At 45.1% G+C, this 19,671-nt stretch overlaps 1 protein-coding gene across 1 annotated transcript in view; it reads left to right on the top strand.

Annotated features, from left to right (window-relative positions):
• ntrk2a (neurotrophic tyrosine kinase, receptor, type 2a) overlaps nucleotides 1–16,297 on the top strand; it is a 38,245-nt gene extending 21,948 nt beyond the window's left edge. Inside the window, exons 14-19 of the mRNA XM_036526343.1 lie at nucleotides 1,289–1,477; nucleotides 8,127–8,257; nucleotides 10,220–10,392; nucleotides 10,585–10,822; nucleotides 14,836–14,994; nucleotides 15,999–16,297. Of these exons, the coding sequence (XP_036382236.1) occupies nucleotides 1,289–1,477; nucleotides 8,127–8,257; nucleotides 10,220–10,392; nucleotides 10,585–10,822; nucleotides 14,836–14,994; nucleotides 15,999–16,184 (1,076 nt within the window). The 3' untranslated portion in view covers nucleotides 16,185–16,297. The remainder of the gene's footprint in view (nucleotides 1–1,288; nucleotides 1,478–8,126; nucleotides 8,258–10,219; nucleotides 10,393–10,584; nucleotides 10,823–14,835; nucleotides 14,995–15,998) is intronic.
• Nucleotides 16,298–19,671: the final 3,374 nt, after the last annotated feature.

The following is a 19,671-nucleotide window of genomic DNA, read 5'->3' as shown; positions in this document are numbered from 1 at the left end:
TTAGCCATACCACCCTACAGCTCTCTCCTGCCTGATGGCTGAAAACAAGCCACCTCAGCTGATGTGTGGTGAACATTCTGGCGCAAAATGGATGCCATGAATCACCCAGGCAGATGTTACTTATCAGTGACTGAGTGACTGAGTCCCCTCCTTGACTGTAAAGAACTTTGAGAACCTTGAAAGGTGCTATGTAAAATATTGTTGTTGTTATTATTATTGTTATTATTATTATTATTATTATTATTATTATATTCCTTACCTCTCTCTTACCTATACTACATGAACTACACAGACTATATATTGACCAATGACTGACTGCATTAGAGCCATGCTGGCTGCCTTCACCTGGCGAATGATAAACCTGAGAAGGTAAAACTGAAAAGATAAATTTGAGAAGGACTTTCAAACTCATAGTCTCCTAAAGCATTTTCACATTCATTTTATGATTGTCACAGCTACCTGTGTGCTAGTGCTTGTAGTTGCTTATGTATATGTTTGCAAATAATGAGTATGTGTGAATTGCTGTTAGGGCACGCCTGAATTCCTTTCTTTTCTGCACACAAAAGGGAATTGTCCTACAGTCTTGGCAGTTGATGATATTTAGAAGCGTGTGTAAAAGTTCGGAATGTTCTTTACTTCTGCACAGCAGCTTCTAAGCACATCCTCCAGGTACGGAATGTGTGATAATACACACAGATATACACAGTGTAAACAGTGGAATACATGTGGCTTCAAAAAGACACATATTTGAAGTCAGTTTGTTTTGGTTATTATACGTGATTTAACCACTCTTTCTCATAATCTGGACCTGAACCAGAGGGGTGTAGGGGAAAGACAATCCTTCTATTGTGCTGTTGCTCCTGTTCACTGCACTGCAATGGGCTATTTGTCCGGGCAGTGTAGGAGGGACAGTGGTCACACTGATCCCATGAAGTTTGTCTCTCTGTCTCTGGTATTTTCAGCCCGTCTGTCTCTCTCACTTTACCTGTCTGTCTGTCTGTCTGTTTCTCTGATAACAGCTTGCTTCATTGGTATGACAAAATTACATCTGTACTGTAAAAACATATATTACAACATATCATAATATTTATAATATATAATATTTATAGTATCATTAAAATATTTCAAAAAAACATTTACGACAGTAAATCGAGTTATATATAGGAATAATATAAACTACAGTAGAAAAATATATGTTTATTTTTCAAAAATGAAATGAAAATTATATTACTCCACACTAGTGCTGTCCCCCTGCCTGTTTCTGACGGTATTGTGTTCTCTGTCTCAGGACCCTCCTCAGTCATCAGTAACGATGACGACTCGGCCAGTCCTCTCCACCACGTGTCGAACGGGAGCAACACGCCATCATCCTCTGAGATGGGCCCTGACGCCGTCATCATCGGCATGACAAAGATCCCCGTCATTGAGAACCCCCAGTACTTCCGCAGCACCAGCAGCCTGCTGAAGTCCGACACCTGTGAGTACTGCGGCAGTAATGTGCACCGATGAGCACAGGCGGAGTAATGTAGTTATGGGAGAATACTTTACTCTTCTGAATACTGTAATATTGCTTTGATAGGAGTAATTTATGCTCTTGGGTAAAGGAAGAATACATTTTTGAGGACAGGAAGGGGTGAGATTTGGAAAAACTGTTCTCTACAAAAGTTGATGTAGTGAAAGGCGTGGCCAGGGCTGTATAAGAGGGCATGGGTGAGAGGGTGTGGCCAGGGTTGTGTGAGAGGGTGTGGCCAGGGCTGTATAAGAGGGCATGGGTGAGAGGGCGTGGCCAGGGCTGTGTGAGAGGGCGTGGCCAGGGCTGTGTGAGAGTAAGAAGGGCATGGTCGGTTTGGGGGCGGCATGTTGCTGCTGTTCAGGAACACTGTTATTCTCACTGCTGTGATCCTGCAGACGCCATCTTAGCTGCGGCGCCTGTTCTTGCGTGACGGTTACCATAGTGACTCCTCTGCTACTGCCATGGTGATGACATTGGGATGGCTGCTACGTCTGCACATGCTGTGCTCTGCGTTCTTGCTGCAAATATTGCTGATCGATCTGTTCTGCACAAACCAGCACCAACAGCATCACAGCTATGTCAAATAGCGTATGTGTGTGCATGCATCTGTCTGTCTGTGTTTATAATGTGTATATGTGTGTATGTGCTTGTGTGTGTTTATAATATGCGTGTGTGGAGTGCGTATTTACATATGTGAATAGATATGTAAATGTGTGTGTGTTTGTATGTGTGTGTGTGTATGTGCGTGTGTGTCTGTGTGTATCTGTGTGTCTGTGTTTGTGTGTGTGTGTACACCACTGGGTCCCAGAGGAGCTTGTACTCTACATTTCACACTCCTTACAGTAAAGCCCTGGAGTAAAGCAGCTTTGCACTACTGCAGACTGGCCTGTCCTAAAGAAATGTTAGAGTTGACTAGATGCATGGTGTCAGTATGCTGAGGCAGACTCTGAGCTGATTTCCTCTGTAGGACAGTCAGCATGCCACACTTAATGTGTGCCTTTCCATGATGAAGGCTGCCGGTTATCTGAAAAGACATAAAACCTGTTAATGTTTTTAAAAATCAATTTCTTTGAGAGGGGATTGTACTGCACATTTTTTCTGGGGATGGCAGTTAATCCTGATGTCCATAAACTAATTAACCTAATGACAAATTAAGATTCTATGAGAAGCGTATAGTTAGAATGAGGCAGCAGTCTGCTCAATGCCAGTGTGGAGTCTCAGTACAGGGTGATTGTCAGGGTGGGATGAGTGGCAATATGACATGAGTCTCAGTACAGGGTGATTTTCAGGGTGGGATGAGTGGCAATATGACATGAGTCTCAGTACAGGGTGATTTTCAGGGTAGTATGAGTGGCAATATGACATGAGTCTCAGTACAGGGTGAGTCTCAGGGTGGGATGAGTGGCAATATGACATGAGTCTCAGTACAGGGTGATTGTCAGGGTGGGATGAGTGGCAATATGAGAAGAGTCTCAGTACAGGGTGATTTTCAGGGTAGTATGAGTGGCAATATGAAATGAGTCTCAGTACAGGGTGAGTCTCAGGGTGGGATGAGTGGCAGTGTGAAATGAGTCTCAGTACAGGGTGAGTCTTGGGGTGGTATGAGTGCAAGTGTGAGATGAGTCTCAGGGCAGGATGAGTGGCAGTGTGAGATGAGTCTCATTACAGGGTGAGTTTCAGAGTGGGATGAGTGGCAGTGTGAGATGAGTCTCAGTACAGGGTGAGTCTCGGGGTGGCATGAGTGGCAGTGTGAGATGAGTCTCAGTACAGGGTGAGTCTCAGGGTGGGATGAGTGGCAGTGTGAGATGAGTCTCAGTACAGGGTGAGTCTCAGGGCAGCATGAGTGGCAGTGTGATGGTGAAGAGTTTGCACCTTTTGAATTAAACATCAAATATGTGGGTGGTTGACATTTTTGCTTTTTTTGTTTAAATCTTTCACAAGCTTTTTTGTTTAAGCAACTCTTCCCGCAGTTATTGTTAAAAAATGTATGTTCTCATGTTTCACATAAACATATTGGATCATCTTTCTTTTGTTCATCAAGCACACTTCCACTAACCCCAAGGGCATATATTTAATCGTTATCCACTTCTGACCCAAACAGCTTTGATTTTGTAATACTTTCTGAATGTGTGTGTGTGTGTGTGTGTGTGTGTGTACCGACAGCCAAAAGATAAATTCTTTCAGTAAATGAAGTTGTCAGGGCTGGAGTGATGGGAACGGGGCAATATTTTAAAAACAAATCAATTATTTCCATTAGGCAGAAGACTGCTTTTAAGTGGTCAGTCCTCATTAGGAATAAAGAGTTGCTGCTGTGTAAACATGCCTGTATGGTCCGATCTGCCGCTGTGGCATTGCAGGGACCTCCGTTTCAGCATGCTCATGTGTCTGCAGAGAGAGCTGCCATCAGGGGACTCTTCATTCTGCTTTACCACATGTGATGGAACAGAATCATCACATATGACAGGGATAATGATTGGAGCCTCTCTCTCTTTACTAGCATGGTTTTGGTTTTCTGGAAGTCATGAGGATCTTGCTTTATTTCTGACACACACTACAGTCAGAATCACTCCTAGCCCAAATTTACTTTAGGTTATAGAAATGATAATAATTTATAGTTGGTTATAGAAATGATCATTTAGTGTAGGTTATAGAAAGGATAATAATTTATAGTAGGTTATACTATGTGCATACAGAGAGAAGGCATGCCTTGTGCCACTGGAGCCCTATAAAGAGACTATTAAACACACTGTGGCAGCTGGGTGGCCTCAGAGGATATAAGTTCAGCCATTCAGAAACAGGGTGTTTGAAATAAAAGCTGGTGTACATATGCAATGATACTGTGATTTATCTGAGATTTCAGACATTTTAGTGCTCTGCTGGGCAAGGTTCAAGGTCAACTGGGTGGGGCTGTGTGGGGCTGGACAGGTGAAGCAGGGCGGAGCTAAGCAAAGGTGGGTGGAGCTGGACAGGTGAAGCAGGGCAGAGCTAAGCAAACCTGGGTGGAGCTGGACAGGTGAAGCAGGACAGGGCATGCTCTTTATAATTCAAGGTCTATTGGTTTAACTGTGTTATTTTAAACTTGTTGTTTCTGTGGTTTGATTCTGCAGCTCAGTGATTTCATTGTGACTGTTCAGTGGGCCTGAGGGCCAGCTGGCCCAGGGAGTTCTTGTCTCAGGAGAACCAGCTGCTCTGTAGGACTTTGTATTTACGTGGCTGTAGGTCTGCCTGGTTTAAGAGACCCCGCAGCTTTGCGTATACAGCTCCACTATGCAGTCAGCCCTGGAATCATGTTTGTGAGCCTGCAGGGTGGGACATCCTCAGAGTCAACTCAGCTCGATCACAGAAATGCTTTACTGGCATTACAATACACATGCTCTGTATTGCTGAAACAAGAACAACTTCAACTATCATAATGATAATATGAATAATTACATGAAGCATGAAAGAATTGCCCTAAAAACTGAAAAAGAAGCTCTGTTATCACAGTAAGATTGGCATCTCTCTGCATTTCTCTTTCACAGTAAACTCAGCATCTGTCTACATTTCTCTGCTATCATGCTAAACTTAGCATTTCTCTGCATTTTACATCACAAGTAAACTTAGCATCTCTGCATGTTTCTGCAGGGGGAGTAGGTTTGCAGTTCCTTTCAGCCTGTAATATTAGGTTATGTTTTTCAGTCAGTTACTGCTGATGGATGTTACACTCAGTAATGCAATAGTCTGAGTGGTCGCTTTCTTCAAATGCTTTTCTTAATCACATCAGAAATGAAGTGAAAGGTTTTTGTCAGGCCAGGGTTGTGAGAGTGGAGCCTACTGATCGATGTGTTGTGGGCACTACAGCTGAAGGGAGACATCCCTCCGAACCCCTCCCTATGCCATGATGCAGTTCACCTGTCCTCTTGACCCCTGACCCCTGGGTGCACTGCGGAATAATCCCAGTGCTAGCAGACACTTTCTGTGTGGTGGCCCAGGCCAAGGGTTCTGGAGAGTTCTACTGTTTAGGGTGTTGCAATGTCTCTCGCAAACTGCACCATACACTGGGAGCCATTGGACAGGCATATGTGTGAAAATTAGTCATTGGCGTGTGGCCTTTGCTGCACTCGGACGGCTTCTCCCAGGACAGCTGGGATAGGTCTCCTCCAACTGCTGCTTGAAAGGCACAATGGGCAATGGGACTAATGAGCTCTCTGCTCACTGGCTGCTTGGGAATCTGTACTTTCTCTATGTGGTCGCAATATAGTAAATAATGTAGTCAAGCATGACAATGCCATCACTGCATGCTCCCACAAACCCCTGAGGCATTTCACACATTAACCGTTATTGTTATTGATGAAAAACAATGATTTCAATTAGCTGGCTGGCTACTGTTGATGCATAGGCCTATTAGAAAATGCAGAAATAACAAATTATTTAGCTTGCAATATTTTCTTTTGTGTGGACTTTTTGAAGTGAGCTAGCCAGATGCATATGACTTTCATTGATCTGGATTTATAGGCTGAGAGTCACATTCGGATGTAGTGCACACACTGCATAAATCAGCACATTTAAGAAGAGGAACTTGAAAGGGTTGATTTTTAGTCGTGTACCTTTAATACCTTTAATACATATAGCAGATGTGCCTGTGCTTACACAAAAACTATGAGTAAGTAGAGAGAATTGGTTCCGGCAGTGTTGTAAATGGCTGCATGGTATTTTCTCCTACCAGCTCTCAGTAGTAATGCTGTGCGCTGTGTGCTAATGTGCTCTGCTGTGTGCATGGAGGATGGGGGTAAGACCGTGAGACCTGGCTTTATATTAAGTAATAAATACGCACATCAGAGCAGCAATGTTCTCGTGCGCAACCTCCACTACCCTCCTTCCAGCCAGCAGCACACCAGGGAAGCGTGTTACAGTCACCCTAAGCCTGAGAAAGACTTTGTGCTACTGGCTGTGTTGCCTTGTGTTCCAGGTGGCTGGGTTAATATGAATGTGCATCATCATCTTCAAGAGTGACAAAGAGTAGTTTCCCCTGTGTTTAAGAGGAATTGTGAAACAATTAGGCTGAAGATGCTCTCAGCTGGAAGGTTGTGTGTGACTCCAAATCATCTAATGATGAAATGAGAGAGAAAGCAGTTTAAGACTCTACAGGAAGTGCCCAGGAATGTACAGGAAGACTTAAGGTCCCTTCAGAAGCAAGCATTCAGAACCATACAGGAAGTGCTTACAACACTACAGGAAGTGTTCAGGACTCTCAGTCCTCACTGCATCTTGCAGAATATCTGGCCAGACTGTACAGGGAGTACCCTGTCAGTATCATGGTGTAGTGCTACAACATGACAACGGTTTTATTGCAGTTTTGTTTTGCTGTTTTGCTTCAGAATCCCAGCCGTCAGTTTCTCTGAATAATTAAGGGAGGAGAAGGAGGCAGAGACAGAGACAGAGAGAGGGAGGGACAGAGAGAGACGCAGAGACAGAGAGAGGGAGAAACTGAGTGAGGACTTAGTGAGGTACAGAGCAGAATGTTTTCCTTCTGTCTTTACTCATTTATTGTTGTTCTTCTTTGACATGAGCTTATAGTAAGTGTAAACAGTACATCAGTTATATATAGCGCTCTGGTGGTTGGTTTTGTTTTTAGACATTGTGTAAAACTTAGTCTGAGCATGAACTGTTCTGTCTCTGTCTTTTACCATGCATGAGAAAATGTGCTCTGTGCCTCATGGTGTTTTGAGCACCTGTGAGGACACGTATGATGCTGCTTGTTAGATCATCTGTGGTTCGTACTGTGGCTCTTTACTGACACCTCCACCGTAGACAAGGCCAGTTCAAATTGTGATCAGTGCTCCTTTAATGACACTCCCTCTACTGGTCAAGGCTGGTATTACGATTTGCTTGGTGCAAAGCAAATGACTTCTAGTATTCTCAGGTCATCCAGTACTTTCTTCCCCTCGGCATCTTCATATAAATCAACTACATTAGTGTACAGTGCCATATCTTGGTGCAGAGTGAGAGTGTACGTGTCTGTATGTGTGTATGAATGAGAAAATAAATTTGTGTGAGGTATAGTATGTGTGTATGTGAAGAGTGACACTGTGTGTGTGTGCTTGTGTATGTTTGTGTGTTTGTAGCTATTTAAACCTTCACAGAGTGATGATATAATAATAACAGCTGCTTAGGTGAAGTTATATCTCTGTCACTCCTCAGATCCTGACAGTTGTGTGTACATATTTGAAGTTCAGTTAGTGATCTCTTAGTGATCTGTTAGTGATCATCTAGTTTTTTAAGATATTTCTTTTGTCCTGTGATTTAAAACCTTTGTTCAAAACACTGTTTGTGAGGAGTGTAAGCATTTTTCATAGGCTTATTTTGTCTGTTTCTATCGATGACTTTGTATATGGCTGTGTAGTATTGTATATGGTATATGGTTTTTAACTTCTGGGGTGACTCTATAGATGCTGTCTTGGCCTGGTCTCCCTGGTTAAATAAAGGAAATAAAACATTTTGACAATGTTGCTTTCATTCAGTGATGTATTGTGATTTTGGCCAGTCCATTTCAAAACAGAGCACTCATAACAGGAGAGCAGGGACTGTGTCTGGGATATAACACACTGAGGTGTGTCTTCTTCTCTCTGCGCAGTTGTCCAGCACATTAAGAGGCACAACATCGTGCTGAAGAGGGAGCTGGGGGAGGGCGCTTTCGGGAAGGTCTTCCTGGCTGAGTGCTACAACCTCTCCCCAGACCAAGAGAAGATCCTGGTGGCTGTCAAGGTACCCAGCTTTACATGTCGACTCATTCCACGGCCGGCTGATTCCTGCCTCTGTGTGATTCTGCCAGAGATTTTGGTAAAAGGCTCTGAGGATTCGGGGCTGACACAGGGCAAGCACAAAGCCGACACGGGGCAGGGCCGTGGTGGAAGTATCACCGACCGAGATTCGACCTGGCCGGATGCAGGGTGGGCAGTGGGGGAATGCAGGGCTGATTCGGGAACGGGTGGCTTATTGACGTGGATCCAGGGCAGGGATCAAACCTATAGGAGCGGTAAGAGGGCACATATTACATGACTGTGGCGAAATGGGATCCCATCACAGATGAAACTGTCATTAAAAATACATATGATGGTAGACAAGGTCCTCTCCACTGTCCGGGGTGTGAGGAAGTGATCGATGCTCTAAGGCTCTACCTCTTTTCATAGTCAGCCATACACCCTACCCCCTACACCCTCACTCTGTGCACTGAGACACGCTACACACTCTCGAAGTATGCACTGAGAAATACTGCACACTCTCTCTCTACACACCAGGACACACTACACCCTCTCACTCTTCACACTGAGACTCAGTACACATTGTCACACTGTCCACTGGGACACACTACACACTCTCACTCTGTGCACTGAGACACACTTCACACTCTCACTCTACATGCTGAGACACTCTACACACTCTCACTCTACACACTGAGACTCAGTACACACTCTCACACTGTGTACTGTGACACACTACACACCCTCATTCTACACACTGAAACACACACAGTGAACACTCCCACTGTACACGCTGAAACATTTTACACACTTTAAACAGCATTGCGCACTGAGACACTGAGACAGCACATATCCTCGCGTGTTCTATGCCATAGCTTGGGGGGGTGGGGAGAGAGGGGCTGTATCTGTAAACAGATCCATCTAATGGCAGGACTGGCAGCACATATGAAATGCAGTGTATTAATGTTACATCAGTGAAGATTAATTATTCATTTCGTTTTCCTGAAAGGGTCATATTCCACAAACATTTTATGGAGTCATATTTTCATATTCCCAGGTGTAAAATTGTGGACTTCTTGCAGAGCGTGGCTCTCAAAGTTCAGACTGCCACAAAGGAGAGTGAGGGAGTCTTCCTCTAGTTATGATTTATGCCTTTCTACGTCTGTCATGCACTCTGTGATAAACTCCCCTCATTATAGTCAAGGTCTATATATTTTATTTTAATGGCTTCGTTTGAGATACCAAAAAAACTGGAAACTGACAGGGTAAATATTTGTCTTACTGTTTTGAGTGAAGTGGTATTTAAAGCCCCAAAGCAATCTCATGGACGTAAAAAATTTTATATTTTCATAAATTGGGCAACTGGATTTGTGTGAAATAAATGTAAGAAAATGAGTTTCCTCTGCAGTTTTTGGCCGGACCTTTTTGGAGCTGGCAGCTGAAATGCTCTTATCAGTCAGCTAATTCCTCATGAAGAACTTCCTGAAAAATAGAATATAATCCCTCTTTTCCTGGGCAGTGGCGGGGGGCTCCCAGCTCTCACACTGTTCACATTAAAATGGGAAATAGGATGCCTGTAGAAATAAGCAAACCCTTCACCTATATTTCATATGTGTTCGTATAGTCAATGTTACCACAGCCTACAGGCATTTTTCCGATTCTAAAGAAACTTGGCTTCATAAGCCATGGCATCTAGTAACAATACCATTAGCAGTTTGCTTTTTGATCTGTGTGGTGGCTATGAATGCCGAAAATCATGAAATATTGAAAATAATCATTTGGCAATGGTATGTGGCAACTGTTTGTGTGTGTGTGTGTGTGTGTGTGTGTGTTTGTGTGTATTTGTGTGTATTTGTGTGGTGACTGTGTGTGTGTGTGTGTGTGTGCGTGTGCATGTGTGTGTTTGTGTGGTGACTGTGTGTGTGTGTGTGTGTGTGTCTTGACTGTGCCTGTGTTTCTCCTGCAGACACTGAAGGAGGCCAGTGAGAATGCTCGTAAAGACTTCCAGAGAGAGGCGGAGCTCCTGACCAACCTCCAGCATGAACACATTGTCACCTTCTATGGTGTGTGTGTGGAGGGAGACCCGCTCATCATGGTGTTTGAGTACATGAAGCATGGAGACCTCAACAAGTTCCTCAGGTGTGTGTGCTGGTGTGCTTATGTGCTGTTGTAATGCGAGTGTGTTTTTATTTTCGTAATATGTGTGTTTGTTTGCTAAGGTTTGTGTTGTTTGTATTTTTAACATGTGTGTGCCTGTTTTTTTCAATGTCTGTGCATGTGGGTGCTCATTATTAACCCGCCTGTGTGTGTGTGTGTGTGTCGGGGGTGCAGGGCCCATGGTCCAGATGCAGTTCTGATGGACGGGCAGAATAATCGTCCCGTGGAGCTGACCCAGGCTCAGATGCTGCACATCGCACAGCAGATCGCTGCAGGGATGGTGTACCTGGCCTCCCAGCACTTTGTGCACCGCGACCTGGCAACTCGCAACTGCTTGGTGGGGGAAAACCTGCTGGTGAAGATCGGAGACTTTGGCATGTCCCGGGATGTCTACAGCACTGACTACTACAGGGTGAGTGTGTGTGTGTTGTATGCGTGTGTCTGTCTCTGACCAAGAGTCTGACTCATGGTCACTGGAGCATGCAGGAGGGGGGTGTGGGGGGTCACTGTGAGGGGCAGAGGGGACCAGGATGACCCAGTAGCTCCATTATTGATTGACATCACCAGCAGAGCAACTTTGGCGCCAGCAGGGTGACTGGACTTCTCTCCTGTGCTCCCTGTTGCTCTCATCATGTACATCTGCATCTCTGTGCTATGCTGTCCTCCAGAGAGACTGTACTGTTGTACCACATACCTTGACTGCCTCTGGAAGCTTCTCTCTGCGTGTATCACTTCAATTAAAACATTCTTCATTAATTATTATAGAGGGTCAGTGCTGTTTGGTCCGTGTTGAAAATATGAGTTACTTGATCCAAATTAATATCTTTTTGACAATTCCTATAGTTAGTTTATACCACAGTTCCGTTCATCAGTAACTGCAGACTGTGTAGAAGTATTGATACTCAGCTCAGATCTGACTCAGCACTGACTTCTGACAAATGGCTCCTCTCTGTCGCTGCTGATATCAGATCTGCTACAGCCACTTTATTATGTATATAATCTGATTTCTTTTCAACTGAAGCTATAAACTATGGTATTATTGTTTGTGTTATGTACACAAAATTATTTTACATCAAACAGAATACAGGGGAATGTAGCATACAACTATATATTTAACACTGCACAGTATTAGAGAATTTTACACTGTCATGTGGCTAACATTGCAGTTTTACAGGACTTTACACTTCTGTATGTTGAAAAGTGCACAGTTTTATAGGACTTTACATAAAGGTGTAAAATTATGGCAGGGGATCCACACCAACAGAGGTTAATAACCCAAGGTCACAAGGACCCCCTCTCTCTTTCATCCTGTCTCTTCATCTCTTTCCCCTTCTCTGTCCTCATCTTCTCTCTTTCCTCATCCCAGCAGACGTGTTCTGCTGATGTAGAGAGACTCAGGAATCAGGTGTGTTATTGCAGCGTGCTCCAATGTTTGTTGACATCAGTGATGCCACTGTGCGGGAGAGAGGCATTGTGGCTCAGGGGAATGTGTCATACTGCCATAACGTTTGCCCTCTCTCAAAGGCAATGATCTTTTGATTCACACAACATGTTGAATATGTGTGAGTATTAGTGGCAAATGACATGTAATGGCACCAGCAGGAACACTTACGCAACTGTCCGCGGTGTCACCTTCCACTGTCCCCCAAGGGATGTGACACAGGGAGGGGGAGGTGTGTCTGTGTGTCAGTCACGTTAGTGAATTGCAGTTGGGCTCCCTGCCTTACAGAGAGCTCCATGTGTGGCCGTGAGAAAGAGAGTGTGTTCTCTGCGGACAGGATGTTACAGGGTGCTCACAGGCAGGATGACAGAAATGTCACAGGAATAAGTGAGCAGGAAATGTTGGTTCAAAGGTCACTTTTATGTAGCTGAGTAGTCAAAATGCCAGAGCCCGGTGACATGATCACAGCTCCACTGTCAGCACAAATACTGAGGGAAATCATGACAGTTTCCTGTTTGTTCAGATTTAATGAGGACTCGCTGTGTTTCTGCTGGGACTCGCTGTGATTCTGCTGAGACTCGCTCTAATTCTGCTGGGAGTCGCTGTGTTTCTGCTGGGACTCGCTGTGATTCTGATGGGAGTCGCTGTGATTCTGCTGGGACTTACTGTGATTCTGCTGGGACTTACTGTGATTCTGTTGGGACTCGCTGTGTTTCTGCTGGGACTCGCTGTGTTTCTGCTGGGACTCGCTGTGATTCTACTGGGAGTCGCTGTGTTTCTACTGGGAGTCGCTGTGTTTCTGCTGGGACTCGCTGTGTTCCTGCTGGGACTCACTGTGATTCTGCTGAGACTCGCTGTGTTTCTGCTGGGACTCGCTGTGTTCCTGCTGGAACTCGCTGTGATTCTGAGGGACTTGCTGCGATTCTGCTGGGACTCACTGAGTTTCTGCTGGGACTCACTGAGTTTCTGCTGGGACTCACTGTGTTTCTGCTGAGACTCAGCGGCCCAGACAGGCCGACATGCTGCTGATATGATCCTCCTCGTGGAGGAGAGTGAGGCCTCTCTCTGACATGGACAGAATGTCCAAACATGCATGTGTGCTGGGCCCATGACTCCCCCTCCCTCTAGCTGTGTGTTGGGGGGGTCTTTGTGCTCTCAGGCCTTGTTTCCATGGCAGCGTACCCGTGCTACGCAGAGCTGAGGATATATCAGACAATTGAGAGAAAAAAGTCATTAGAGTTCTGTGATTAGTATGCAGCCCTGCAACTGTCTCCACTGCTCCACAGAGCAAGAGGGAGAGAGAGCTAGGATAATAGGAGTAGAAAGCAAGAGATAGAGAGAGAGGAAGAGAGAGGGAAAGAGAGCAGTAGATAGAGTGAGAGAGAAGTTGGCGGTGCCTTTAGAATCATCGTCATCTTGCATAGGCAGTGATGGTTGAGAGCATGTTGTAATGTCAGACTGAGATGAGCTCCAGCTCTCCTAGTGATGTCTGGGGATGAAGCAACCTTAGGTAGCTGTGCTAGTGATGTCTGCAGCTGAGGCAATGGCATGTAGCTCTGCTAGTGATGTCTGGAACTGAGGCAATCGTTTGCAGCTCTGCCAGTGATGTCTGGAACTGAGTTGATCATATGCAATGGCCCCCCTCATCCATTCCATTCCCAGTTGGCCCCCTCAAATGGACACCAGTCTGTAACTGTTACGACCCTCCTTCAAAACCCCTGAGCGCTCCTGACCGCTGAAGTAACTTATGGGATCAATATTCATTACAGAAGAAAACATTTTTTCTCTTTGACCATGTAGACTCCAAGTCCAATCTTTAGCTCTCTGCTTCGAGAGAACATACACTGCATACCCTACAAATGAGCCTTAAAATGGCTGTACAATCGGCGTATACGTCTGGTCCTTTTTAATCCAAATATGGCCATAACACAAAAACAACTCTATTTTCCGCCACAGTCAGTGTATATTCTTTTAACTGCCATTTGAATGCAAATTCTGTAATCCCCCCATAGAGCTGGCGTTTCCATAGAAACGCGGAGCGGCGGAGTGTGGTATAGAGCGGGGTTTGTTGTTGTGAAGAGGCTGAGTGACGCAGATGGCAGCTGCAGCCTGACTCTGCAGCGGGAGGCTCTGCGCCGCATTTCAAACACACGCTCTCAAAACCTCAGCTCCCTGCAGACGCTAAAGCTGCCCGCCGCAGCCCCGGCTATCGCTGTGGTTTCCACCCGCCAGGGCAGGTCATCCCACAACACTCACAGTTGAGACTTTTTTGTTTCATGGAGGGTTATGCCAGGGTTGAATGTATCTATATTATTAATGAACAGTTATAGTACAGAGCACCCCATGGGATGGAGCAGCTTTCAGGGCATCTCTCAATCAAAACAGCTAACACTAGCAGCCCTGGCCTGACATAGTCTCCTAAAAGCCTTGGATCTTAATAATTCATAAGACCAGAATGTTATAACTATTAATCATAAGCTCTTCCCTTTTCTCATATGAATTTGTAAATGCTGCAATACTTTGCCTCAAATGGAAACATGAATAATTAAAAGTAATTACATTTTTTAAAATGAGAGAATGATTGGTTAACTTAGCCTGTGGCTTTGAACCACAAACTGTCTCTCATTGTTGAGTGGCAAAGAAGACACTTAATTACTGAAGGAAATTCATTTTTAAGGGACCCACTTTGCGGAAAATATATTTGAAAGCAAGTTACAAAATAAATTGGCTCGTTTTGATATGGAGTCCTCATAAACATCCATAATGTTCATGCCTAAACCATGTATTAATGTCTTATAATTTATTATTATTCAAAACAATAAATATGTCAGGAATAATCTCCTTTTTTCTCAGATCTTCATGAAAGTTTTATTGTAAAAGTCGTATTGTGTAAATATGACTGTCTGTAAGTGGGGGGTCTGTGTGTTTGTGCAGAGGTGTCTGTGTGTGTGAAGGTGTGTAAACGTGTCTGTCTGTTCCCACAGGTGGGAGGGCACACAATGCTGCCGATTCGCTGGATGCCCCCAGAGAGCATCATGTACAGGAAGTTCACCACAGAGAGCGATGTATGGAGTCTTGGCGTGGTTCTCTGGGAGATCTTCACCTACGGCAAGCAGCCCTGGTACCAGCTCTCCAACAACGAGGTCAGAGTCACCTCTAACCTTAACCTTTGGCTCCTAACCCTTAACCTTTAACTTGCTCTCCCTGCCCCTTGTCTTTTCCAGACAAAAGACAAAATGTGTTCAGTTGCCTTGTCTGATAAAAGAGATGCAGATTTTTCACTCAGCTCTATAGCCAATCAGGAGCAAACAGATTTTTTGGGGTTTTTTCTTCCCTTTCCCCCAAATTTTAGTGGCCAGACATTTTTAAGCTTGTTACCATCCACTGACAATCCACATGGCAGCATGGGGCAAGGTGCCCGCAATCCTCACACATTCACACCTACTGCGACTGTTTTCTGTGCTACAAGTTCCCCAGTGACCAGGAGGCAAACACCACTGGAGGATAGCATTTGAGTAGCTGCTACATAGGTGCCAATGTGAGTCCCAGGGTGCTCAGAGTGATGACGGGACCCTGGCCAACCTACCCACTGCCTACCCTGTCCAACAGAATGAAGCCAATCCGTTCCACCAGTGCGGGCCCCAGGTCATGGTTTGCAAATGACACAACCTTATTTGAACCAGGGGTCACGGAGCTCACCCTCACCTGGGGATAAGCACTGTTACTACCTGATCCAGTAAGAAGCCCCACAAACAGGGTCTTCTGACTGATATCTGATCTCATACTGTTGGGAAGGGAACTCAAATGGCATTTTCAGCTCAGACATGCTGTCTGTCTGAAACAGTTATCTTTCAAAACCCTGGTAAATCAGTGTTCATGTCCACACCTTGGAGGAACCCCTTGGTTTGTTTATGAGGAATCTGCTTTATTTAACACTTTTGTATTAATGAACCCGAAACATAAACAATAATTCTAATGAATCAATGTATTCCAAATTGGACGAAAAGCTGTGGAGTGTATGTTTGATGGAAGAGTATATGTTTAGACTCCAGAGTAAATGATTATTGTGAGTGAGTGGGATTTCTGATTCAGACATGACGGCATAAGCAGTGGAAGTTGACCTCTGGCCTGTGACCTCCTCATGCAGGTGATTGAGTGCATCACGCAGGGGCGGGTGCTGCAGCGGCCCCGAACCTGTCCCAAGGAGGTGTATGACCTGATGCTGGGCTGCTGGCAGCGGGAGCCGCACATGAGGCTCAACATCAAAGAGATACACAACCTCCTGCAGAACCTGGCCAAAGCCTCACCTGTCTACCTGGACATCCTGGGCTGACCTTCACTGCCGCAGTCACCACTGAAGCATGCATGCGAGAGAGGGGATGTGTGTATATGTGTGTATGTGTGTGAGAGAGACTGAGAGTGTGCGCATGTGTGTCTGTGTGTGTCAGAGAGAGAGAGTATGTGTGGTGTGTGTGTGTGTTTGGAAGTGAGTGACAGCAGTTGCGTTTGTGTGCTTCGGTAAGACAGTGTGTGTTTATCAGAGAGTGTGTATGTATGTGAAGGAGATAGACGTGTGTGTGTGTGTGTGTGTGCGTGCGCGCACATGTGTGTGTGTGTGATTAAACTCTTAACTGCTGCCGTTATTGAAGAAGGCGAAGAGAAGCTTTTTCAAAGGGGCCTCTAACCCCCACCCCCACCCAATCTCCTCCAACCCCTCATGCAATAGTGACCCCTCTTATCTGCCCTCCCCTGTCTCTTTACCCCCCCCAACACTCTCTCTCAGCATCCTGCTCTCTCTCTTTCCTTCCCTTCATCCTCGTCTTTTGGAACAAACGTGCATCTGTCCATCAGACCTTCCCATGGAGTTAACATTGAGATCCTCTGGATTGCAATGCTCTTAATCTCTGCTATCCTCTGAAGACAGTGACTTCTTGCTCTCTTCTGGATGCGTTCAGCTGTAAATACCCCCTTCTCAGCCCGCTGTGTCACGCACGTCAATACCAGTTTAAGAGCTGAAAACAGAACTCTCTGGTGAGAGGCAGAAAGAGGTGGAGCCGCTGGACTAACTGTGTAAACTGCCCCTCTGCGCCCCCCCCCCCCAATCACTAACAGCACCATCTGTGAGACCCCTGTGCAAGGAGAGCAGGGTGGCTCAGATTGGGCCTCCCCCCCCGCCCCCCCCATGAGAGGAGAGCAGGGTGGCTCAGATTGGAGCCCCTGCGCCCCCCGTGCTGCATTACTGACCCTGAGCTCCCCGACAATCACTGCATGAGAAGCAGGAGCTCTGAAGGGCGTCGTCAGCCCCGAATGGGTGGGGCCTGCCAGTGGGCGGGGCATACGCACCCTGATGGATTACCCAAGAGCCGGTTCAGCTGTTAATGCCCCTTACTGTATTTTGTGGGAACAAAATTGAATTTTGCATGTTTTTCGCTTCTTGAGTAATGTAGTCATTTAAAGACAGAACGAGCTCTCTGCAATAGTGTATATTTCATTAAGGAGGCTAATGTCGCCCATTAGCAGAGCTCAGTGACAGATGATGGAAATGTGGATGTTCAACAGTTCTGCTTTGATTGGAGGAGAAAACAGGACTGAATCTCTATATGGAGACAGATCAGATTCCCCTTTTTTAGCATTGCACAGTACACTACACACGCACACACACATACGCACATACGTACACATATACATAGACATGCATCCACACACACACACATGCATGAAAACACACGCACATACACATACACACACACAGGCATGTACGCACACACAAACATACATACAAAGACACACACATACACCCACACACAGGCGTGTATGCACACACACAAACACACAAAGGCACACACACACATGCATGCACAAGCACACATATAGAGAGACACACACAGACAAACACACACATGCACACACAAACACACTCACACACAGGCTCTAATGGATGCTCATAGACACACCCCTCACTCAGTGAGAAGCTCCAGGATGTTTGTTGCCACTGTAATATATTTTTTATGCTTTTTCCCCCTTTTTAAATTGAATGGCAGTGGCGTGGTTTAAACAGTGTTGGTTAAAGCAGTTTTTTTAATAGTCTATTTTTATACTTATTTAACTTGAAGCACTTTTGCATGTGTTTTAATCATGGTTCTTATCTTGATTTATCAGCTACTATTGCCATTGTTTAAACCCATTGATTAGATTGATTCAGTTTGACTGATTGATTAGTTGTTGAACTATTCCAGGGGCTGGAGTTTGTCCACAGAAGCCGCGATTGAAGGATCTGAAATGCTGTTTGAACACACACTGCATTCTACTGTCTGTACTGAAAACAAGCACAGCTAAAATCAGCGTTTACCTATCGTATGTAAACCATTTTGAAAGTTTGTATTTGATATGACCATTAAACTGGAATGGAAATGCAGTTATTTTGAGTAGGAGAAGAATAAGGTAAAGCTTAAATATCCACTAACCACGGCAACACGTTGCCATGGTGATGTCACTCGACCAATCACAGGACAGGGAAAACACTGCTCTCTGGAAAAGCAGCGGGACCTGGTCCACAAAGCGGAGGAGACAATCAGATGCTGTTTACCTGACCTGCACTGTAGCCTGTAACGGGGGGACTTCCTGTGCTGGGACAGGAAGTTAGCAAACTCCTCGGGGGTTTGGGAGCAGAGAGCAGGGGAGACGGACAGCTGCTGATACCACCTAAAACAGAAGGAAACAAAGAAAACAAGATTCTTGTTGTCACAGTGATTGTACTTTTTTTTTTTAAAAAAAGATTGTAATTTTTCGAAGTTTTTTTGTCGTTAGAAGGGAACAGGATTCAGGGTAAGGGGCTGTTTATGGGCTGTTTCATCTGCAGGTGTGGGTGCTTACTCAGGTGTGCAGCGGAGCAGGTGCGGGAATGTCGGCCTGCTGGTGGGTTCGGAAGCTGTGCCATTGTGTCAGAAACAAGACGCAGGTGTAAATAATCCAGCTCTTCATCCGACGAGAGGCTTCCCACACGGGCGTGGAGAGGAAGGCCTTGAGCATACCTCCCTCTCCTCCACCTTCTCTCCTTACTCAGACAGCACAGTGCAGATGGCCGCAGACTGTCGTGTTCCCCGTGAGACGTTGTTGTAAAGTTGTTCTGTGTTGTGTGTCTGTAGATATGTAATCCAGCTGTAAATATGAATTCAACCACTGCGAAGTCAGCCGCAGCCTGGCCGTTACAGAAAGCCCCTGCCTCTCTTAGGCTGAGCTGCTAGCACCCTATTTAATATAAATTCCTTGCCATTACTAATAACCATTATTGCTGACAAATATGACTGACCATAATTACTGGCCATTTCTAATAACTATTACTACTGACCAATACGACTGACCATAGTTACTGATCATTACTAATAACCATTACTGCTGACAAATATGACCGACCATAGTTACTGGCCATACCTAATAAGCGATATTGCTGACAAATATGACTAACCATAATTACTGGCCATTACTAATAACCATAACTGCTGACTAGTATGACTGACCATTATCACTGGCCATTAATGATCTACTATTGATCATTAATACTCTGCATAAATACTGGTCATTACAAGTAGTCATTACAATGGATTGTTGCTCCAGCCCATTTCTACTGACCATTCCCATCATGCCTAGCCATTGCGATTCATCAGTATTACTGAATGCTATAGTACTGAACACCATCTTGACTCTTCTTCACAAATGAACACATCTGGATCTCCAGCCTCAGGTTTTTTTCGCAGGCGCTGAACGCCACTATAAGGGGACGTTTGAGTTTGTTTCTCCCTCAGTTTTGAAGCATTGGTGCC

Source organism: Megalops cyprinoides, chromosome 4, assembly GCF_013368585.1.
Source record: "Megalops cyprinoides isolate fMegCyp1 chromosome 4, fMegCyp1.pri, whole genome shotgun sequence".
NCBI lineage: Eukaryota > Metazoa > Chordata > Actinopteri > Elopiformes > Megalopidae > Megalops > Megalops cyprinoides.
This window is presented reverse-complemented; position numbering and strand designations above follow the sequence as displayed.